The 21966-nt window shown below is 53.9% G+C and overlaps 6 protein-coding genes across 6 annotated transcripts; 3 read left to right on the plus strand and 3 right to left on the minus strand.

The window, feature by feature from the left end:
• Window positions 1-954: 954 nt before the first annotated feature.
• On the plus strand, window positions 955-5926 carry JN550_003550 (uncharacterized protein; the record flags this gene model as incomplete). Its single annotated transcript, XM_049314966.1, has 5 exons — window positions 955-1377; window positions 1429-1455; window positions 1514-1604; window positions 1685-5642; window positions 5698-5926. The coding sequence occupies 5 exons, from the start codon at window positions 955-957 to the stop codon at window positions 5924-5926; spliced, it is 4728 nt and encodes a 1575-aa protein (XP_049174741.1).
• A 606-nt stretch (window positions 5927-6532) lies between these two features.
• On the minus strand, window positions 6533-7508 carry JN550_003551 (uncharacterized protein; the record flags this gene model as incomplete). Its single annotated transcript, XM_049314967.1, has 4 exons — window positions 6533-6680; window positions 6749-6939; window positions 7022-7334; window positions 7492-7508. 4 exons carry the CDS (start codon window positions 7506-7508, stop codon window positions 6533-6535), a joined length of 669 nt encoding a protein of 222 aa, XP_049174742.1.
• A 4383-nt stretch (window positions 7509-11891) lies between these two features.
• Window positions 11892-12933, plus strand: JN550_003552 (uncharacterized protein; the record flags this gene model as incomplete). The annotated part of the gene is made up of 4 exons (XM_049314969.1): window positions 11892-11930; window positions 11998-12295; window positions 12356-12592; window positions 12656-12933. 4 exons carry the CDS (start codon window positions 11892-11894, stop codon window positions 12931-12933), a joined length of 852 nt encoding a protein of 283 aa, XP_049174743.1.
• Window positions 12934-13612: 679 nt separating this feature from the next.
• On the minus strand, window positions 13613-15461 carry JN550_003553 (uncharacterized protein; the record flags this gene model as incomplete). The annotated part of the gene is made up of 4 exons (XM_049314970.1): window positions 13613-14525; window positions 14592-14815; window positions 14891-15054; window positions 15194-15461. 4 exons carry the CDS (start codon window positions 15459-15461, stop codon window positions 13613-13615), a joined length of 1569 nt encoding a protein of 522 aa, XP_049174744.1.
• A 335-nt stretch (window positions 15462-15796) lies between these two features.
• Window positions 15797-16585, plus strand: JN550_003554 (uncharacterized protein; the record flags this gene model as incomplete). The annotated part of the gene is made up of 1 exon (XM_049314971.1): window positions 15797-16585. One exon carries the CDS (start codon window positions 15797-15799, stop codon window positions 16583-16585), a length of 789 nt encoding a protein of 262 aa, XP_049174745.1.
• A 1904-nt stretch (window positions 16586-18489) lies between these two features.
• Window positions 18490-20147, minus strand: JN550_003555 (uncharacterized protein; the record flags this gene model as incomplete). The annotated part of the gene is made up of 3 exons (XM_049314972.1): window positions 18490-19508; window positions 19600-19761; window positions 19829-20147. 3 exons carry the CDS (start codon window positions 20145-20147, stop codon window positions 18490-18492), a joined length of 1500 nt encoding a protein of 499 aa, XP_049174746.1.
• Between the last annotated feature and the right edge of the window lie 1819 nt (window positions 20148-21966).

The raw sequence follows: 21966 nt of genomic DNA on the forward strand, positions 1-21966 counted from the left end.
GTGGAAACGATTCAGGTATTCACTGAAAAGCGACTCGCCAACTGCGCTGTGGTGCTGTACCACTGCACTGGGCTGCACTGCACTTTGACCTGCACTGCAACTGAGCCGCACTGGACTGGACGATCAACCGACTGGAGCCAGCCCACCTGCACTGACCCAAGTTGACTACCTGAAGCCGGGCGACCACCCCCACAGCCATTCACCCAACAGCACGCGACGGGAGGCGCTAGGGCCGATCGGGCTAGCGTCCTTCTTTTCCCTTCCCGGCCTGGGCCTGCCTTTCCCTCGACCGACCAGACACTTTCCTTTCGCTCAGTAAATCCGCATCTCTTCATCGATTTCCACAGGCCTCTAGCACCCACCTCCCACTGCAAGGCCGCACCCTCACCCACGCACCACCACTTCGCCCATCGAGCTGCCCGCTCGTCTCGTGTGCTGCCTGGGGGCTGCTGTTGATGACTTGTAAGTTGTTTTGCCCTTCCTGTGCACATTGCCCGGCCACACGCCAAAGACACGACCGCCGCCGCTCGCCAGCCCTGCGTGCTCGTCCCTGCAGAGCACCCCGTCCATCAGCTATACATCACCGCCGGCCCCGGTCGTGGGCTTCGTGACGCCGTCTGCTCCCTTCGGACGCGTCGATCCGACCACTTCCAGTGCCCGCCGAGTTGGTCCCCTGCTCAGAATTGCCGCATGAGCTCAGCTGCGTGTCGCCGGGAGACGCAGACTCTGCCATCGGCACCAGCCTCGTGCCCATCAGCTCAGGCCCCGAGATGCGCCAGATGGCCAATCTGCCTGGTTTCTCTCCTGATCTGGAAGTCGGCCGTGTCATTCGAATCGCCCTTTCTCGTTACTGCTACCTCTCTGCTCGCGGAGCCAACCCGTCCGTGGGATCCTCGCTAACGTCGCCGTCCGCAGCAGGCAGCTTCGCAGCTCTAGTGTCATACAGCCAGGAACATGTCGAGCTCACCCGAGCCCGGCGCCGTCAATGGCGGCTCGCCCGCGGCTGATGCCCATGACAACGTCGATGCCGTCCCCGACCGTACCCGCAGCGAGAGTGACCTGTCTGAGGTCCGCGATACCGTCGTCATTGCCCGTCCGCTGCCGCCAGCCTCGGCCGCCCATCGCGACCCTTCCGAGGACAATGTCGAGATGGAGGATCAGGAGGCCATTGAGTCTAGTGAATCAGACAACGACAATGCCTCCGAGGATGCCGACTTCGACATGGAGGAGAGTCCGGCTCCCTCGCAGAGTGATGGCGCACGCGACGAACGATCGACGTCCAACGACTCACAACGTGCCACCAAGCGCAAGGTCGCGGTCGTTGAGGAGGATGACTTTATAAAGGCAAACCCAGAGCTCTATGGCCTAAGAAGAAGTGTATGGTGAATTCCTCTTGCTCTCCAGACCCTTGCTGACACGCATTGATAGTCGCGTCCAACAAAACAACCCAAAGTTGTAAGTCATCGCCAATGCCTCGCCTCCATCATAGGCATGATGCTAACCGATGCCCTAGGTTGATTCCGATGAAGATGATTCCGATTCCGATGTTCCTGTCAATCGGCGTTCCAACAAGAGGCGACGCGTCGAGGAAATCTCTCAGCAGTGTAAGCATGCCTCCCATCCCCCAATCTCCATGGCGGCCTCCTTCCTACAGCACTTGGATGAGAGCTGACAACCCTATCAGCTTCCAAGCGAGGTACACCCAACCGACCCTCCCCTGCCGATGATTCGGATTCAGACAACTATGGCGGAGCCCGCGCCAAATCCTTCCAGAAGAAGGCACGCAAACAACAAGCCCTTGCCCCGGCGTCAACCATATACGCCGAGAAGCGATGGTCCAGTCGAAATGCGGCCAAGAAGGTACAGGCTGGCACTTATCAGGAGAGCGATGAGGACGATGAAGACTCGGAGCTCACGCCGGCTTACTGGGGCGGTGAGGACTTGGCCGACGACACGCCCTACATTGAGAAGGTTGTCGGCCATCGCGTCATCGACGACGGGGAATTGACCGTGGACGCCACCAGAGACGACTTCGAGTACAACATCAAATGGGAAGGCAAGTCGCATCTGCACAACACCTGGGACCCTATGGACACCTTGCGTGGTTACCGTGGCGTCCGGAAACTCGAGAACTACTACAGAAAGGTTGTCGAGTACGAGATTGACCTGAAGTTCGCTGGTGATGACATCCCTCCCGAAACTCGAGAACAATACCTGCTCGACAAAGAGCGCGAGCAAGATGCTCTGGCAGACTACACACACGTGGAGCGAGTCGTTGCCGTGCGCAGTGGAGACTCGGGCAAAGAGTACTTCATCAAATGGAAAGGACTCACGTACGAATGCTGCACTTGGGAGCTTGCCTCCACTATCCGCGACGACGCTCAAGACAAGATTGATCAATTCCTGGACCGCCAGTCCCGCTCGTGGACGTCCGACAAGTACGAGTCGAACCCCAACACGCGGACCAAATTCCTGAAGCTCGAAAAGCAGCCGGACTACATTCGAAACGGTGAGCTGAGGAATTTCCAACTTACTGGGTTGAACTTCCTCTGCCTGAATTGGTGTCGAGCGAACAATGTCATTCTCGCTGATGAGATGGGTCTGGGCAAGACGGTCCAGAGTGTATCATTTCTGAGCTGGCTGCGGAATGAGCGCCAGCAAGAAGGACCTTTCCTTGTCGTAGCACCGCTCAGTGTTATCCCCGCTTGGTGCGATACCTTCAACCTGTGGTCGCCGGATCTCAACTACGTCGTATATCTGGGAAACAGCGAGGCTCGCAGCACCATTCGCGAACATGAGCTGCTCGTCAATGGCAACCCGAAGAAGACCAAGTTCAATGTTCTTGTCACCTCCTATGAGTACATCTTGTCGGATGCTGACTTCCTCCGCACTCTCAAGTGGCAGGCACTTGCTGTCGACGAAGCTCATCGCTTGAAGAATAAAGAATCCAAGCTTTATGCTGAGCTGATGAGCTTCGGTGCCCCTGCAAAGATTCTGATTACGGGTACGCCCATCCAGAACAATCTGGCCGAGCTATCGGCTCTTCTTGACTTTTTGAATCCGGGCAAAGTCGTGATCGATGAGGATCTGGAGACGCTGCAAAGCGCCGATGCCCAGACTAAGCTGCAGGAACTGCATGCCTCTATTGCACCCTTCATCCTCCGTCGTACCAAGGAGACTGTTGAGTCCGATCTACCTCCCAAAACGGAAAAGATCATTCGTGTGGAACTATCTGATGTTCAACTTGAATACTACAAGAACATCTTGACTCGCAACTATGCTGCCCTTAACCAGGGCAACAACGGCCAGAAACAATCCCTTCTGAATATCGTCATGGAGCTGAAGAAGGTCAGCAATCACCCGTACATGTTTCCAGGAGCCGAGGACAGGGTCCTTGCCGGCAGCGAGCGCCGTGAGGATCAGATCAAGGGATTGATCACCAGTAGTGGAAAGATGATGTTGCTGGATCAACTCCTCACCAAGTTGAGAAAGGACAACCACCGTGTCTTGATTTTCAGTCAAATGGTGAAGATGCTTGACATCCTGGGTGACTACCTTCGTCTCCGTGGCTATCAATTCCAGCGTCTAGACGGAACCGTGGCTGCCGCGCCCCGTCGCCTTGCTATCAATCATTTCAACGCTGAGGATAGCCAGGATTTTTGCTTTCTCCTGTCTACCAGAGCTGGTGGCTTGGGAATCAACTTGATGACCGCCGATACCGTCATCATCTTCGACTCCGACTGGAATCCTCAGGCCGATCTACAGGCCATGGCTCGTGCCCATCGTATTGGTCAGAAGAGGCCTGTCATGGTGTACCGACTAGTGTCCAAGGAGACAATCGAGGAGGAAGTTCTTGAACGTGCTCGTAATAAGCTTCTCCTTGAATATCTTGCCATACAAGCTGGTGTAACAGACGATGGAAAGGCATTCAGAGAAGAGTTCAAGCAACGAGGCCTCAAATTGGACGAAGCCAAGTCAGCCGACGACATCCAATGGGTACTCAAGATGCGGTCACAGAAGATGTTTGAGCAGCAAGGCAACCAAGAGCGGTTGGAGCAGCTTGACATTGACTCGATCCTTGAGAACGCCGAAGTCACCAAGACTCAAGTCTCGGACAAGATGAACCTGAGTACAGGTGGCATTGACTGGGATAACTTCATGCAGTATACGGATGTCAAAGTCGACGATCTTGCTCTCGACTGGGATCAGATCATTCCGGCAGAGGAAATAGCGGCCATCAAGACTGAGGAGGAGAAGAAGAAGAACGAAGACTTCCTTCGCCAAGCCATGGAGGAGAATGCACCGAGGCGGGCGGCTCTCAAGGGCGCAAAGTCTAATGGTGACTCCGAACGAGCTGAGCGTGCGGCTAAGAAGCGCGAGCGCGAACAGCTCAAGCAGGAGCGCCTCGAGGAGCAACGAGCTCTGCGCTCTAACCCCCGCCGCCCTCTCAACGAGAAGGAAACACGAAATCTCATCAGAGCTTACATGCGCTATGGTTATTTTGACGATCGGCCAGACGAACTTCTTCGCGATGCTCGTCTCAGTGACCGCGATCGCGAGTTTATCCGCGGACTGTTACAAGATCTGCAACAAGGAGCTCAAGACGCCATAGATAGAAACAACGACGACCTCCGCACGCAGGAGCAACAGACTAGGAAGAAGTTGACCAAGAAGGATATCAAGGCCGTCATGTTCGACTTTGGTGAGGTCAAAAAGATCAATGCTGAGACTATCCTGGAGCGTCCGCCGCAATTGCAACTTCTTCGACGTGTCATCTCGGCACACGCAGACTTTCACGATTTTACGCTGCCTGAAGCCACCAAAGCGGCGCACTACAGCTGCGAGTGGGGCGCGAAGGAGGATGGCATGCTCCTTGCTGGCATCGATCGTTACGGGTTCGGGGCCTGGACAAACATCCGTGATGACCGAGAGATCGGCTTACAAGACAAGTTCTTCCTAGAGGAACATCGTGTTGAGAAGAAGGCGCAGAGAGAGCAACAAGGGGAAGAAAAGGCCGGTGCCAAGGCTCCTGGTGCAGTCCACCTTGTTCGTCGCTCTGAGTATCTTCTCTCTGTCCTCACGGCAGTGCACTCAGACGACGATGATGCCCGGAAGATTGTTGAGAACCACCACCGCAACAATAAGAAGGCAGCCCATGCCCAGGCAAATGGGTTGCGGCGCTCTGATAAGGCTAGTGCGTCTGCTTCTCCAGCACCTCATCGAAAGCATCACCGAGATCGCGACCATGACCGCTCCCACTCGCGAGGAGATCATCAGCGTTCTCGCAGCAATGCTGACGGAAATACTCCGCGACCAGACTCAAAGCGCAAGCACAGCGGTAGTGTAGATGATCGTAATCACAAGCTTCGCCGTGTTGACGATGATCAACGTCGGGTAGATGAAGCTCAACGTCTCGAACTGGAAGAAGAAGATGACAGAAAGAACGCACACATTATTGAAGCGCTCATGCACCCCATTTGGTCGCACGTCCAGAAGGTGGAAGGATGCACGAAGGCGAAAATCCCCGTTGCCAAAGCCAGAGCTAAGGTCTTGAAGGCAGAGATCACGGCGATTGGCAACTTCATCGAAGGCTTGCAAGTGAACACGGAGCTTGATATCAACGAAATCAAGCCAAAACTCTGGTAAGACATCACCGACCTTACTGCTTAGCACACGGCACACTAACGTATTCAACAGGAGATTCATTTCCAAGCGTATCCCAGCAAGTGACAAGCAACCTTCGGATAAAGACGGCAAAGACAAGCCTGGTGCTCCTGATCCTACGAGAATGACCGGTCCACGTCTCTCGGCACTCTATCAGCAACTTAAGCAGGCTGAGAAAAGTGGCGACGTCAAACCCAAACCTTCTAGCTCAACCGTCACCAATGGTTCTTCGCGTGGCGATTCTTCCAAGTCTAAGGACTAGTCGTCCCTTTTCTCGCTACCCTGATCATGACCAATCCCCGAGCTAGCTGATTTCATTGCATTGGAAGGCGTTTCGGTTCATGTTTCATTTAACATAGGTATCTCTACATTGTGACAGGTCATACCCCGCAAAAGCATCGTTGGTCACGGGACTACGGGTGTTACGGTTTACTGTTATACAAAGCGACTCTTTTCAGCATCTTTGGAGCGCTCGTGAAGTAGAATACAGGGGAGAGGGGCGTCGTGGTCTAGAGCGGCCGAATAGGCACAAGCTACCGTTGTGAAGTGGAGGAACAGACTTTGCTATAAAACGACAGTATCATGGAGCCGCGAGTCCTCGACGTTCGGCCATAGGGTTACGCATGGTAGACTCGCTGCGTAAAAGCTAAAACTGGCTGAGTACCAAGCCTTTTTTTCAAGATGGCGATGTCAGTACTATAGATACCAATATCTAACAAAACAAGCTATGAACAAGATTCGCCGCCTGGCATATGTCGTGAATTGTGAGTCGTGTGTTCCAAGTTGGCCCTGGTCAGTCCCCATAGCCTAAAGATCTTTCTGTGCTGTGGAAGGCAGCGCCCTCCGTCAAGTCCCGTCTGGCATGACACTACTCAACATTAATGTACTCAGAGCAAATGACATCGCCATTGAGGTCCATGACGTCGCCGATGGTGACGTTGGGGTATATCTCGGACATGTAGAGCCTGTGGTTGAGCGTGGTAATGTTCCCGTTGTCGCCGAAGTAGTCAGTGAACCTATAGATGGTGGGCATTAGTCCTTTCCTCAGGGATTCCGAATATGGAGAACCACAAGAAAAGCATACTCAGGACCAGTTCCTCCTTGTGGACCTCCCGGAAAACCGCCACCACCGCGGCCCCCTGGAATGTTCGGGCCGCCCATGTCAGTGTATCGGGTGGGCAGGTCGAGCTTCTGCCACTCCCACCATAGCTTGTCGAGCCAGGAGTGGTGCAAGTAGAAAACTGGGTCGCCAGGGGAGAGCGTCGCATCGCTCATCTACTCAAGAAGGAAGACTTAGCACAGGCCATACATTTGGGAACGCGGAACAAGACTCAAGACAGGGGTCTCGGAAACATACAATACCGCCAACACCACTATGCCCGCCGCTGTGCGGACCGCCGGACCAGCAGTTCCAGGCCTGTGTGTAGTTGGTAATCGTGTTGCACGCGTTGATGTTGGTCTGGCTGGTGGACGCCAGGCTGCGGTTGCTGAAGCGGCGCGTCAGGCAGCTCTCGTCGACCGTGCCCTCGCGCGTCCAGCGCAGCGTCAGGTTGGCAAAGGGGCCTGTCTCGACGCAGTTGTTGGCCCCAGTTCCATCGCCGCCAAAGTACTCCTCGCTCCAGAGCTCGGAGCCCTCCAGGTCGGCGATGTCTGCCAGCTCGTCCCAGTAGCTGTGGCGGCCTCCAAGTCAGTCACGCAAAATCCATCGGATGCTTGTTCAGGTTGTCTCCCTTCACAGTAGAGTATGGGGGGGGGGGGGGGGGGGGGGGAGGGGACCCGGTCCTTTGGGCGGTGAAACAAACAACTGTATTGATTGACCATGAATACGAACCACACGTCGCCATTGAAGTCACGATGGAGGCTGGGTCAGACTAGCTCGGATACGATGAACGGTATCAACCCCGTTCAATTGGCCCGTGTAATCATTGCTGCCTTGACGGAATGTTTCTCAATGTAGTAATCCGCAAGACAACCGATGAGGCCGCCCGGAGACGATTCTCATCGGTTGGCCGTGAAGGACTGCGGCATGTGATTACTTCCGTCTGAACCGAAGATTTGTAGGATAAAAGATATATACTATGCCAAAATTAAAACCAAAAAAAACCACCCAATCTCCGTCCTGATTTGTTCTAGCGTTCGTGTCTTGCAACACACTGGGGTGTCTGAAGAACAATGAGTGATTCGTTCGACAGAGCCTACACAGGAGACACAACCTGAAGGGATGAAACTGGTAAGCTGTTATGCAACCTCCACCATTTGCAAAATGCTTAAGATACACGAATGAGTGAAGACTATCAAATTCAGTATACCGCGTATTATCGCTACGAAATAAGGAAGAGAAAAAACTGCTCATTGACAGCTGCGCAACACGACTTGTGAACTAGCAACATCGACAGCCTAGCCAACATCTACTAACTCTATCTATTCGTGACCCGGTCAATTACACTTATCGTAGAAACCACCTTTTGATCCCCGAAGCCCAACTGTTGATATCATCAGAAAGCCCGAAACCTACATACTGGCAATGAACCCAACATCTCCAGCTGTGCCTACCATGGAACTAGCATTACACCGAGAGGTGTGCTACACCAAGGGTGTGGGAGTAACAGGACGACGGACATGCCGATGGAAGAAAATCTAGGCCAGGTAGAAGAACCGGTGCCCGAGAGTGTTGCATTTGGAAGGAATACCTACGTCTGCAGCTGCTCCATGCTTACGCCAAGACTCGTGGCGACTGCGAGGCTCCATATCTCTCACGGATGGACAGGGGAGGCTGTGGAGTACTTCACGTATGTATGACTTGCAGGAGATCTCGATTCAAATCCAAAGTTTAAAACATCGAGCTCAAACAATTTGGCGGAGTGCGTTCTGCATTATTGGTTCATGCTTAGAGGGGCACCACGTAGTGTCCGCCCCTCTTATCGGCCCATGGAATTCTTCGGAAAGCTGGGGTATTGGTGGTAACACAAAAGAACGCCATCCATACAGTCATCGCGAGGCTCTGAAAATCGGCTACGTGTCGTGATTCCAGTAGTCCCTGTTATTGATTAGGCAGAAATCACGCCGTTTTCGGTAGCGAGCCACGCGCATCGGACTCTCCATTGGCTTTTGGTAGCCTGATAAAGCGGGCGATTGTCCATGTGAAGCTGCCAACACTCTGTCCATTAAAGACCTGTCATATTTGATGAAGTGTCACATACTCAGCCTGATTTCGGGGGCGATGATACTCAGCCCTGTGCATCCCTGCGTGATCGGCTGGACGTGGTTAAAAATCAGGACTCGACCTTGGGTCTTGTAATACCATCTCCTTGAGCTCTAATAGGTCCTCCACCGAGTAGAACACCATCATCATACGCGCTACGAAGTATCGTGAGACTCGAAAGCCGAGGTAAGTTTTATGTAGTGTTGTGTTGTGCACCGAGTACTGAGCGATACTGCTAAATTCCAGTTATCGTTTCTTCCTCGTCTTCGATATTGTTGAAAAAGAAAAAAGAAACGTTTCGGCCAAAATTATGGACCCTACCTCAGACAATGTAAAGAACGCGGCTATACTGATTGGCATGCCCCTCAGAGCTTTCTGTCGGCAGCTCAGCCTTCCTGTACCAGTTGAGGATTCACCAGAAGATGTCAGTTTAAATTATGGATCAGATCAATGTTCAAAGATCCCGTCGGCATTTTCTTCCCTTGAATCAGAGATGGTGATTGATTTTGACGACATATACGAGCGAGGAGCCCGCATTCCACCAGGCACCCACCTTCAGATTGTTTCGGAGCCCAGCGATAATTATTCAAGCCCAGATCGGCTTTACCGCGATATGACATCGTTTCGATCTATCTTACGCACTGCTTCGACCTATAAACCTTACAAATCTCTGAGCATAGACACAAATTTGACAGCTCATGAAGACCATGACAGTTACGATAACAATGAGCTGCCGGCGTCACCACCTCAAGGGTTACAATCTCTTGATATGGATCACCGCACAATGATTCCGACCAGGAATTCCCATGACGTCGCTTCCTGTGACTTACCAATGCTGCGTTCGAACATCGGACGGAGTTCATTGCCGGGTGAGCCAACGTCCTACAATCTTCCAACGTACGGTCCTTGCAGCAAAGTTTGGGTCATCCCAAAGGTATGCGGCGTAGTGTACCCAGTCATGTGCCCGGTGATTTCTAATAAAGGTCATTAGAAAACTCGAGAAACTCGAGGTAGGCGAAAGCCACATGTAATTGCCACTATGCAGAACCAAGGTGGTGTTAAGCTGGGCGGTCGCCGCCGAGGGGCGTTTCGAACTGAAGAAATCCGCCGCCAGACTGCAGAGACTCGTAGGTTGCGAGGCTGTATCAGATGCCGGATGCTACAGAATCGAGTAAGACGCTGAATGCTTTTATCTGAGTTTACATCAGTCTGACCCCTTCGCAGTGTAATCCTGACCCTGAAAGCCCGACCGGAATTTGTCTGTGCTGTAAGAAGCTGCAGGACTCCGCACGACCCATTATGTGTAAACTTCCGTGTCTACGGTGGATTATTACAGACGCCTCTGTGCATCGAGAGCAGGAAAAACCCTTCCAACCGTTGTCAAATCGATGGCAGAGCATGGATATCATTGACATCAATACTTGGGCTTCGTCTGAGATCAGAACTATCACAGTCTCTCAGATATTTCTACAAGCGCCGTATCAGGTTCACGTCCGAGAATTTCAACCGAAAGCAGATGATGTGCTAGATAAAAGATGGTCCAGTGGGACAGAAGCTCGGAGGCATCGTGTTCCTCCATACGCGCTCGCAGATATGCGTGAGACAGCCAATACCCTTACACAATTCATTAATACCCATATCGAAGACTATATTGCTGCTGCTCTCAATGATTGCGATAATCTTCTGAAGAAAACGTATGATTTCGCGTTGAAATCAATGAACAATGGAAAGGTCCGATTCACTGATCGGTTTGTGTCTAGCTGCTAATCCTGGTCACAGACTCTGAAAGAACGAAATCTTTTACGTAATACCTTTCTTCTTTGGGTTGCCTGTCGCAAGACTAGTAATCCTGAGCATATATGTGGAAAGGACAAGTTGGGAGCAGAGGTTGTCCACGACCCCAATAGCAATTATCATTTGCGTGTGCCACTTCCCAGTATTATGGTGGCGCAAATGGAATGCATCATTTACTCGCTGGTGCTTCAACCCCTGTCCAGAACGATTACTAAGGAACTCAACGACCTTGTGCGGATGAACAAGCCAAAATATTGGTTGACGGTTTACCTTACAACTTTCCTTCTACTTCACAGCTGCTCAATGTTGACCAGGCGAGACTCTGAGACGGCGCAACAGTATCAAATCAAGGCAAGACTTTGACAAATAAAAACGTGTTTGCTCACTGCTAAACTTATGACAGCAAGAGTTCGCCAACATTGAAGGTATTCGAAAACACCAATTTGGTGCTCAGATTATCTTGGCTCATTTTCATTATCTCAACAAAGGAAATTTACCATTTGAATGGGGCGATGATGAAGTGAGCCAACGAAAACTGGCAAGAACAGCAGACTTGGCAGATGACCAGCTAAAATTTGTGCAAGAAACAGCGCAACTCATCAAAGATAAGCAAATAGGTTCGTACAGATAATTGACAAAGCCGGGTATCTGCTGATCACGTATCTTAGTTTCCAGGATAAATCTCGTACGGACGCAGAAAGATGTTGGAGATGATCTGTATTGGGTCTCACAATTATACGACGCCAATTGGCGACCGAGCCATACAGTGTAATAATCTATAGAAATAACAGAAACCATATAGTCAATAGAATGTGATAATGACTTTGAACTAGCCGCCCAGATTGAGCGAAATGAGTAAGCAGGGGTAAAGGGCAGAAGAACAACTATACTTGGCTGGACGCGTTACACTAAGAAGTGGTAGGCCAAGACGTAGCCTCCCTTTCAGCAAAGCACGCATGAACTGTCACCGTTGGTTGGCGTATTCTTGCACAGCCCCAAGCCGTTGGCTTCCTAGAGCATTATGCGGGGAGACAGGTAAGTAGAGGGAAAGTAGGGAGTGTTGGTTTTCAAGAAATCTGGTTGAAGTGCAGCAAAGTAGACCACATGCCTTTAAAGTCGTCGCTAGGACGTATTTGAAATTCTCCCATCCGCACCATTTGAACATCTCAAAAGTTTGAACCTTTATTTCGATATTTTGAAACTGTCCGATCAACGTCCACTATTGTTGCAAATGGCATCCAAATTGACTCTGGACGGCGGGATCGCCCTGGTAACTGGAATGAGCGAGCGATCGTGATTCTTATCTCTACCGGGCCTCTGCTAATTCTCTCATCAAGGCCGCAAGTGGCATCGGAAAAGAAACTGTCCTTGCTTTTGCAGAAGCCGGTGCCAGGGGAGTTGTACTCGCAGACGTCAAGATTGAAGGCATCGAAGCAGCCGCCGAGGAGAGCCGGAAGTGTGGTAAGCACGCGAACTACCGAGCACTTGCCATCAAAGTCGACATTACCGATCCCGAGAGTGTACAGCACCTCGTAGCCTCGACAGTGAGGGAGTTTGGACGCATCGACTATGCCGTCAACTGTGCTGGCGTAAGCTTTCTCAATACCCGGCGCGGTCACTGGAAGGGCGCTGACCGTTGTTGCCAATTAGATTGATTTGGAGACCTATCGTTCTTTCACGCCACCCTTGGATTAGATGTCTTCTCTGAGGTTATCGACACGAACATGGCGGGCGCGGTACGGTTTGTCCGAGCTGCTATGGCGGCAATGGCCCAGCAGGAACCGCTCACATTCACTGGTCGTCATGGGTTGCGTAGCCTTGGGAAAGGTTCCATTGACGTCCTGGGCTCCACAAGCTCGCTAGCTGGGATACCGGGGATGATCTCGTATACAACGTCAAAGCATGTCGTCATCGGTCTGGTAAAGTCTGCCGGTAAGAAGTTGCTTGTCTATAAGGTTTTGTGCTCGAGTGAATACTAATTATGCGGCTTAATAGCTGTCGATGCCTTGGCCCTGCAAAGCGCCATCCGCGTGAATGCCGTCTGTCCCTGCTGGGTCGACACGCCCATGGTTCAGCTTGGCATTGAAAAGAACCCAATGCTCAAGCCTGTCATTGACAATCTTACTCCACTAAAGCGGGCTGCCTCTGTTGACGAAGTGGCTGACTACATCATCTTTCTGTCCAGTCCATATACAAGCTTCATTAACGGCATCGCTTTGTCTATTGATGCTGGGCTCACCTTACCCACGCCTCCTTCGCTTCCGCTATCTTGAAGCATAGAAACATGTCCAAAATTATTTTATGGATTTATGTTAATTGAGTACTGCACTTTTTGGGATAAGCTACAATTGATCGTGGATCTACAACAGTAAACAGTCCGAAAAACTCCGATGAGATATTGCAAACTGCTATCACATATTTATTATTTATTATCCAGAATGGGATTTTCCTAAATGGAAGGAAAGTTGATACCGCGTCTGATAGGCTTTGATGCAAGTTACAGTTGGACAAAGCCTCCAAGTTCAATCACGGCTACCAGAAACAGTCCTGGCGCCAATCTTGTGAGCGTTTTCGTTCGCTATACAGAGAGTTTTATACCAGAAACCGGTGGCCGATCTCTGTTGAGGCAGTCTCACGTTGAGACACTCGCCAGCAAGGCTTGAAAACTCGATCAGGGGGCTTGTAGCATTAGGGGGCGAAGCTGACGCAGCATCGTTTCGCCCAGAGTCTGTTTTCGTCAACGTGATTCAACGCAGGTCTATCTTGGCGGCGAGAACTCGACGAATGATATGGCGCTCGCCTTCTCCGATATTTGACCCCCGGCATAAAGCGCAGAAGGCTTTGGAAGTCCCGGCAGAGGAATTGGAATGGTATTAGGTAGTCGCATAGTTGGCTCCAGCCCCTAGACTTGTAACGTAGTAAATGGACAGGCAGACGTTGAGTACATAGGTCTTACCTGCCAGTGAAAATCCTAAGCTCGGCATATCGAAGTGGTGGATAAGTGATACCCGCGAACGCTATTGCAACCCATGCGCCAATGTCACCTCCGCTGTCTCCAATCATCTGTGCGAGGGCTCCTTGGTACCAGACCTGACTCATTCCCAGAAGTGCACCTGCCCAACCTACGAGCCAGGACACCAGCGCGGCCAATCCGACTGGAAGTCTGTCTCTGTCTTCCCACGCAGTCCAGTCAAACTCCAAACCACAGAGAGAGTGGAACAACAGGTGCTCCTCAAGGACAATGGCCAGCCATGGGCAAACCCAGTAACTCATGATTGGAAGTAGGTTCTCAAATATGCCGTATAGGTTATCGCGACCAGAGACTGAGCATATGAGCTCTATTGAAACCAAAATCACACACCAGACCCACCGAGGAATGGCTTTGGCGTAGCGTCCCAAGACCTGGCAGGTATTCGCCCCCGCATATGTTGCTGGTGCATTGTTGGCTATACTCCCGAGAGCGAGGATTACCACGCACACGCCACCGAGTCCACCGAGTCCTCTGTAGCACTTGAGCAGAAGGGCGCCGGACGAAACGGAGTAAGCTTCGGCCCAGGAGGGCTTGGTCGGTACCCCCGTACCGATACCAACGCCGATAATGCCGGCAATGAGCGAAGATAGCCACAGGCCCGACCAGGTACTCAAGAAAACCATCGGCTTGGATATCCCAGGAGGATAGTACACGTACAAGTCGGCGGCAACGGCCGAGAAGCCCACGACCACCCCAAACTCTAGAGCGAAAAAGGAGCATCTGTTCGCTGCGATAGTAGCAGACGAGCCAACCGATGCCAATCCTGTGTTCCATCCGCCACCTGAGGAGCCAACAAGGATAAATAGGGCGCAGGCTTGCGGTATCCAAGCGTATCTGGTTTGGCCTTTTTCAGAACTGTGTACTATGGTAATAGAAGGAACTCCTCTGGAGCATACGCACCTCTCATAAGTGTGGACTATGCCAATTCCAAGAGTGGCAATGACGCCTATACCGAGAGCGCCGATAACACATCCCGGAACGACAGACAAGCCATTGCCGCTCACAGCCGAGAGCATCTGACCGGCCACAATGGCGCCAACGGTACCCCAGCCAATCTGCATAACGATATTCAAGAGGCATGTTAGTTTCGAGGGCCAGTAGCCCATGAAATGGCGGCTCAGTATCTATCATACCCATAAAGTCCTGCAGTCAGCAACCCTTCCGTACGGTACTGTGGATAGCCCGTATTTCGTACATACCATAGTCCTGTTCCCGCTCGCCGCTCCAAATGTAGCCATGTATGCTGGTCCACAAGCACTCAAGGCGTTGGCGAAGATGACGATGCAGACACTGTCGACCCAGCCCAGGCTGAAAATTAACGGGCCGAGAAGACCCGGAATAAGAGTGAGAACACACAAATTCGCTACGACCATCCGTGATCAGTATTTACTGAAAAGAACCCTTGTAGAGCAGCTGCTGTATCGTTTTCCCGACAAGGGATGTTCGAAAAACACATCTAGGGTATGTACGGGGCTGCTGTGGGATTTTTTGAAAATACATACTGCCAAACCACAACGTGAACATTCCCTTATAGTCCGACCGGCCTCTGAACAGATTCCTGTCCTCGGGCAGGACGCGGGCGATGCCACGAGCTTCCAGGCCTGAGAGCCCCTCGATCTTTACATTCCAGCGCGACAACATGTTCCTCAACACGGGCAAGGGTGGGGTCGATGGGCATATACCTATACCGCCTTCATCCACCGCGACCCCCTCGCGTTCGCCTGGTCCCTCCAACTCGATATCATGAGATTGTTTCTCGGCGGACTTCATTCTAGTGATGAGCAGATTCTGACACAGAATGGCTGTTTTGCTCGGGTAAGATGAGCGATGGCGAGAAGTGAGAAAACCCCCGAAGTATCAAAATGGCTTATCTCCCGATCGCGTCGAACAACCTACTCCAAGCTTACCATACATGCAGTGCAACACGCCTCGCATATATGCAGCGGGGTTGCATGGCTTTCTTTGTCCACCTATGTGACGGCGACCTGCTGATCTCATCAACATGACAAAGCACGAATACCACGAAACTCCCCTCGAGACTGAATTATACCAAGTAATAAATCTTCCGGGTTACGCAAGTCTCTCATACGTAATTCATCGTGAAAATGTCCACGCAGTACGACGCCATCCAAGCGCCCTACGATGAAATCAGAAAGGCCTCCATCTCCTTCATCGAGCAGGAAAATGTACACGAGGCTATCGCGCCCTGGATCCAGGGGGCACGCGTGCTAGACCTAGCCTGCGGCTCGGGCTTCTACACGCGCGAGTTCATCCCCTGGGGCGCGCGCAGCGTGCTGGGCGTCGACATCTCGTCGGCCATGCTGGCGGGGGCGCGGCGGGCGATGGACGAGGCCGGGCTGAACGCGTCCCAAGTGTCCTTCGAGCAGGCCGACTGCACGCGGCCGGCGGCGTACCGGGGCGGGCCGTTCGACGTCGTCTTTGGGGCGTGGCTGCTGAACTACGCGGGCGGGGCGGGGGCGCTGACGGACGCGTTCCGCAACGTCGCGGCCAACCTGGCGGAGGGCGGGCGCTTCGTCGGCGTGACGACGGCGCCGACGCACGACCCGGCCGCCTTCTACGCGGCCGAGAACGCCGCGCGCCCGCGCGGGTCCGGCCTGCTCATGGGGCGGCCCACGGGCCCCGTCGACGACGGCTTCGCCATCCACATGCACGGGGACACGGACCGGGGCGCGGTCGACTTCGACTTCTTCCACCTGCGGCAGGACGTCTACGAGGCGGCGGCCCTCGACGCCGGGTTGCGGGGTCCGCTGGAGTGGAGGGTAACGGCGGTGTCGGACGAGTTCCTCGAGTCACGGAGGGGCCATGATGATTTCGAGGAGGTCGAGAGTTACAAGGTGACGCCGAATTACGGGGTGCTTATCATAGCTAAATAGGGGTGCTATTGAATATGTTCAGTCGGTCTCCTCCTCCTACTTGCATGTTGCCATTTCTCTCGAAGCCAAGTCCCGTCTGAAGAGTATACTGTTTCACTGTTTCTGGCTAGAGCACGTTTGGTAGTATAGTCGAATCAAGCTCTTGGCGTTGACTAGTACTAGGGCGGGAACGTTCCGGTTTGGCTAGGAAAGATATCTTTCGTCATTGACACTGTACACTGCGACTCTACTGCCAATATATCAGGGAAGCGACTCATGCACAGCTGGGCACGTTTGTTCACCTCTAACCTGACCTGTGATCATGCCCAAACACCATGGTAGCTATGCGAAGCTGAAGGCGTCCATCCAGCCCACTGGTGCACTAGTCATGACGTATCAGGTAGTGCATTACACCGGCACGGCCCCCTCAGTCGATGGTGCTGTGATAAATCGTTCGCGAGCGCGACCAGTCGCACGGCATGTGTTTCACACTTGCAATTGATAAGTTACCAGCCAGCCACCTGCGACTTGTCGTTCGTCGATCAGGGGTCAGAGATTTGGCGACGCACGGCCAATGATTGTACTGGGGGCCGCACCATGATAAGGTTCGGCAATTCCTATATTTAGAAAAGTCTGGGTAGTCTTCGTCGACAGGCCCATATCGGATGAGGTTTGGCATTCTGCACGAATTGAGCCTATCGCATGGATTTGCGGCAGGGGCCATGTATTTTCAACAAGAGCTATCTTCGCTATGGCTGAGCCGCATTCAAGGACCGCGGGCCACATCCGTCTACCGGCTCAAGTCCAGCCGAGCCCACCGGACATACACAGAAATCTTGGATTACAAAACTGGGCTGCGAGTGGGAGAGATTCGTAGGTGAATACCGGATCTGCGGAAGGGAAAAGCTGATAAGTGTGACCCATTGAATTTGACCCGCACTCTCCGGGAAGTCTCCCTTCCATCGTTCTTGCGAAATCTTTCGAAAGCATGTGACAATTATGTCTGTTCGCCGGTATAGGAAGTGTGGTGCATGGGTTGTGGGATGCGGCTACAGAGCTGCAACAGGGGTCCGTCCGTGCTACTCTGAGACACGATTCGAACTGCTGCCCCAAAAATGGTTCCTCCATCCCGTGTCTTGCTGCACAATGCCGAATGACCCTTACAGGGCCACATAACCAGATGGCCTATCACGCGCCACATTCGAAAGACCTCACACTATCCCCTTCTGGGGTTCCAGGGGGTTCCAGAGCTACAGCCCGAGAATAAGTGGTACCATTCGACAGTGGCGTAGATCTGTAGTAGTAGGCTCCATCTTGGAAGCGGCGATTACCAGGAATGGTCCCTTTCTCGTTGTCCAGACTTCTGCTGTTGATAGCCGCAAGGAGCTACTGGCTGGAAACCTTTCCTGTCACCTCGGATGCAGACGCGAAAGACATGCATGGCTTTTACACGCCATGCGCCCTCTGTCCGATCCATGACATTCAACACTCATCTGGATCCAAAGAACATGCTGACTTGGAGCGCCAAAATCCGATAAGTTCGTCTGAAAAGGCTCGCCATGTCTGCGACAAGCTCCCAAGACACACCCTCCCGTACCTGAGTCCACCGTAGAGTTTGGCTTCTTGTAGAAAACCTTGGCGACGTCCTGCCCGTTGTGATGAGCGTGAAGATCCACCTTGACAGAATGAAATCGGCGGCTGGTCGCAGTTGACCTGACTTCTGATCCCAAGCGTTTTTCCTCGTGCGCACACACAAACACGCACGTAGAAGCAGGCAGGCAGCACCAGCTCTCTCCCGGCCCAAAGGCTCTCCCTATGCAGGTATAAATATATCAAACTCCGGGGCGAAGCTGCCCAAATGCCATCAACACGCTAGAGAACCGTGGGTATTCGTACACAAACATGAGTGCAAAAAGTCATCGTCGTCATATGATGCCGCCTGGTGGATCGTATGCACCTCCCCTGCCCGAGTTGAGACCGGCACTACCCGGCGTCTCGGCATCGACCTGGGCTGTATTCGTCTTTCGTAGCATAAACATGGGTTTCTTGCCCTCCTTGTCCAATTGCTTAAAGAGGATAAGCGGCTTTTCGTCCAAGCCTAGGCAGCGCTCCTGGTCGCCGTACACAATGTACAGGGCGTACTTGTCCCAGGGTTCGTTGATCTGGTACTTCTTGAGCGCTGCCGGGAGGACCTTGTAGCAGGGGTCGTCCATGCTGACCCTGAACGACTTGAAGATCTCGACGGATGCCGAGCTGGAGCCCGGCGTGTCGGGTGCTGGCGTCTGCATGCGGCGTGGGGGTGCGGGCTGCTTCGAGTTGTAGGCGTGGTCGTTTTCGGAGAAGGTCGTGCGAGTGGATGGTGTGGGCTGGTCGGAGCGGTATGATCGCGAGGCGAGAGTCGTGCTGCCCATGGTGGGCGGCGACGTCGGGGAGGGAATGTTGGGGGAGTAGCCCGGCGAGGTGGCCGAGGCCGAGCCGTTCATGGCGGCGAGATGTGACGAGGAGAGGACGGCCCTCTCGGCGGCACTGGCGGGGTCGAGGGTTTGCTCTACCGACGGCCTCTCGTGAGTGGTCTGCAGATGGCTAGGAGACATGTTTTTGGGAGTCGTACCCAGAACAATCTTCTTTGTGGAATATTGCCTCTTCAGGCCGCCGCCACCCGATTGGATGGAGGAAGGCGTAGGCGCGGGGGGCGAGATGGTGGAAGACTCGTAGCTGTAGCCCTGGTTGTCTCTGGCGGAGACGTTGGGCAGCGGTTGTTGGGCGTTCTTGGCGAGGCGGAGAGCGGGTAGCATGTCTTCGCGCAGGCGCCTGTAGTCTTCGGTCAGCCGCTGCAAGTCCTGCTCCACCAGGCTCATCCTCTCATCCCGCAGCCGCAGCTGCTCTACGAGATGCTTGATGTCCTTCAGAGTGGCGGTGGCATATTGGGCTTCGGCATCGGCAGCTGGATACAGGGGGGTCGCCAGTTAGTACGACGGGCCAAGAGATCAGAGAGGAGAGAGAGGAGAGAAGGGAAGGGGTGGTGCGGTGCATACACAGGGGTACGTAGTGGTCGCTTTCTATAGGGACGTCCTGGGCCTTCTTGACATCGTAGACGCTCTTCAGGATGGTCAGACGGTGGCCGACACTAGAAATGCCCATGGACTTCAAGTCATCGTGAAGCAGGGCGATCAGGGCCTCGCCGACGATCTCGTTCTCTGGCAGTATGGTCAGCGTGCAAGCCTGGGGGGCTGGGCTAGGCTGCCCTGGATCGGATCGACCAACCTATGAAGCGATCGGAGTACTGCTGCAGGCCAATGGTGGCGATGAAATCAGCGCATTCGTCGGCGGTCCATTCGGAGATGATGGTCTCGGGCAGCCTGTCAGCGCTGCTGCGATGGCCGTAGGTGGTCGGGGTGTGCTCGGTCGAGGAGCGGCCCTCGGAGTCGGTGGGAGAGATTTCGGAGTCGGTGGCCAGCACGGGGGAGCTGGTGTGCAGGCTTCTCTCGTACTCGTCGTCGGCGTCCGACTCGGCATAGGCGGTGCCAGAGTCGAAATTCATCATGTTGCCGTCGCGTGGCGTGGCGTAGCGCACGGTTGTCATGAAGCGGAGTGCGGTCGAGAAGGCAGCAGGACTGTGGATGGACGGACGGACGGACGAAATGCGTGGTCGTCGGGGTCGGGATCAGGCGTGGCGTTCTGTGTGTCGCCGTGTCGTGGACGTGTCGACGCTGGGTGCCTATCGCTGAACCGCGGGACTGGAGTCCGGGGGTGGATCAGCGACAGCGAGGTCGATTGGAGTCTGGGAGCGAGAGAAGGGGGAGGGGAGGGGGGTTGAAGCTCGAGATCGACGCGGGTTGGCGGGGCAGAGAGAGGATGGAGGAGGCTATCGCAGCACTCGAGCCGATCAGGTTGGCGATGCGATGCGGGCACGGGAAGCGAAGCTGAGCTGAGCTGAGGCCCGAGCAGAGCAAAGGCAGGCCAACGGGGCACAGGGAGCCACGGAGCGGGCCAAAGAGAGAGCAGCAGCAACTAGGCGCAGATCTGCAGTGGACACGCACGACACGATGTCGGACTTGGGCTGGGCCGTCTGCCTCGTCTTGTCTTGTCTTGTCGTCGCTCGCTCGCCCGTGTGTGATATCGATGCAGCAAGCAACCAACCAAGCGCTGGCTGCGACGTTTGTTCGTTCGCTCGTTCGTCCGTCTGGTGCTGGGCGAGGGCTGTGTACGTGTGTGTGAGAGGCCGTCTGGTGATGGGGGGAGGGGAGGGTTGTGGTCAGGGTTGGGGGTTGGACGTGAGCGAGTGCCCAGGTGGTACCCATGGACGTCGTCGATGCTGCGTAGCCGCTGACCCTCCTGCATAATTAGTACCTAGGTGCCTAGGTAACTCCGTAGGTGCTGTCCTGCCCGCCTCCCGCCTCCCGCCTCCCCAAACCTCCCCAAACCTGGAAGTTCCAATGCTGCTCTGCTGCCTTTCTTGCTCCCCACCACTGCCCATCCACTCACTGGGGGCCACCGCACTGCAGCACTGCAGCACTGCATTCACTGCAGCACCAGCGAACAATGGACCGCCCGCCGACGGCGCAGGGGCCACGCGGCGGCTCGCTCAGCGGCCTGGGGCGGATCTGCTGTGCGTTTTGGCCTGGGCTCCCATCCATCCTGAATTCAAGCAGACTGGCTGACTGGCTGACTGGCATTGCCAGGGGTTGCGTGCTACCTAACCTTGGGGCAGGTAGGCAAGGTACCTGCCCTGGCGACTGGCCCACTACTGGCAGACCCCTGCAACTTTGGCAACGCTGCACCGTGGCACCCGTACCTGAACCTGAACCTGAACCCGAACCTGGGACCGGAAGAAGACATCGCGAGTCTCCACCTCAGCCTGTCGTGTCGACCTCTCGCTCGCAGGCAAAGACACGACACGGCACGACACGACACGACACGACCAGACACGCACAGAGTCCCAGAGTCCCAGAGTCGCACATGTCTACCACAGCTGGTTCCTCGTGTCCTCATGCGGGCTGGATCGCCCCAAGTCTACCCGCTCCGGGGCTCCAAGTGCTGCTACCGTAGCTTAGCATTGATCTACCATTCTGTCTGATCCACTGTCTCCTTCTCCATTTGTCCATGATGCTATCTCTCAACGTTCGATCCCGTCTCTTCATTTTCCTTCTCGCCTTACCGGGCTCAACTTTTTCGAGCCGAGCTTAGGGACGGACCGGACTTGATCCATTAATCTCATCAGGAACGGGGGCTTTCCACCCCATCCTAGTATCTGTCTGCATAGCGCTTAAGTAGCTGACTGTCGTGCAAGCCCGCTCGGCGCCTCGACATGTTCTGTACCTGCGCCAGGAACAGTGTATCATCGCTGCGTCCCGATGCAACCCTGCTGCCGCTGGCTGACCAGTCTTTCCGTCTGTCATCAC

This window comes from Neoarthrinium moseri, assembly GCF_022829205.1.
Source record: "Neoarthrinium moseri strain CBS 164.80 chromosome Unknown scaffold8_Wmoseri_CBS_16480, whole genome shotgun sequence".
NCBI lineage: Eukaryota > Fungi > Ascomycota > Sordariomycetes > Amphisphaeriales > Apiosporaceae > Neoarthrinium > Neoarthrinium moseri.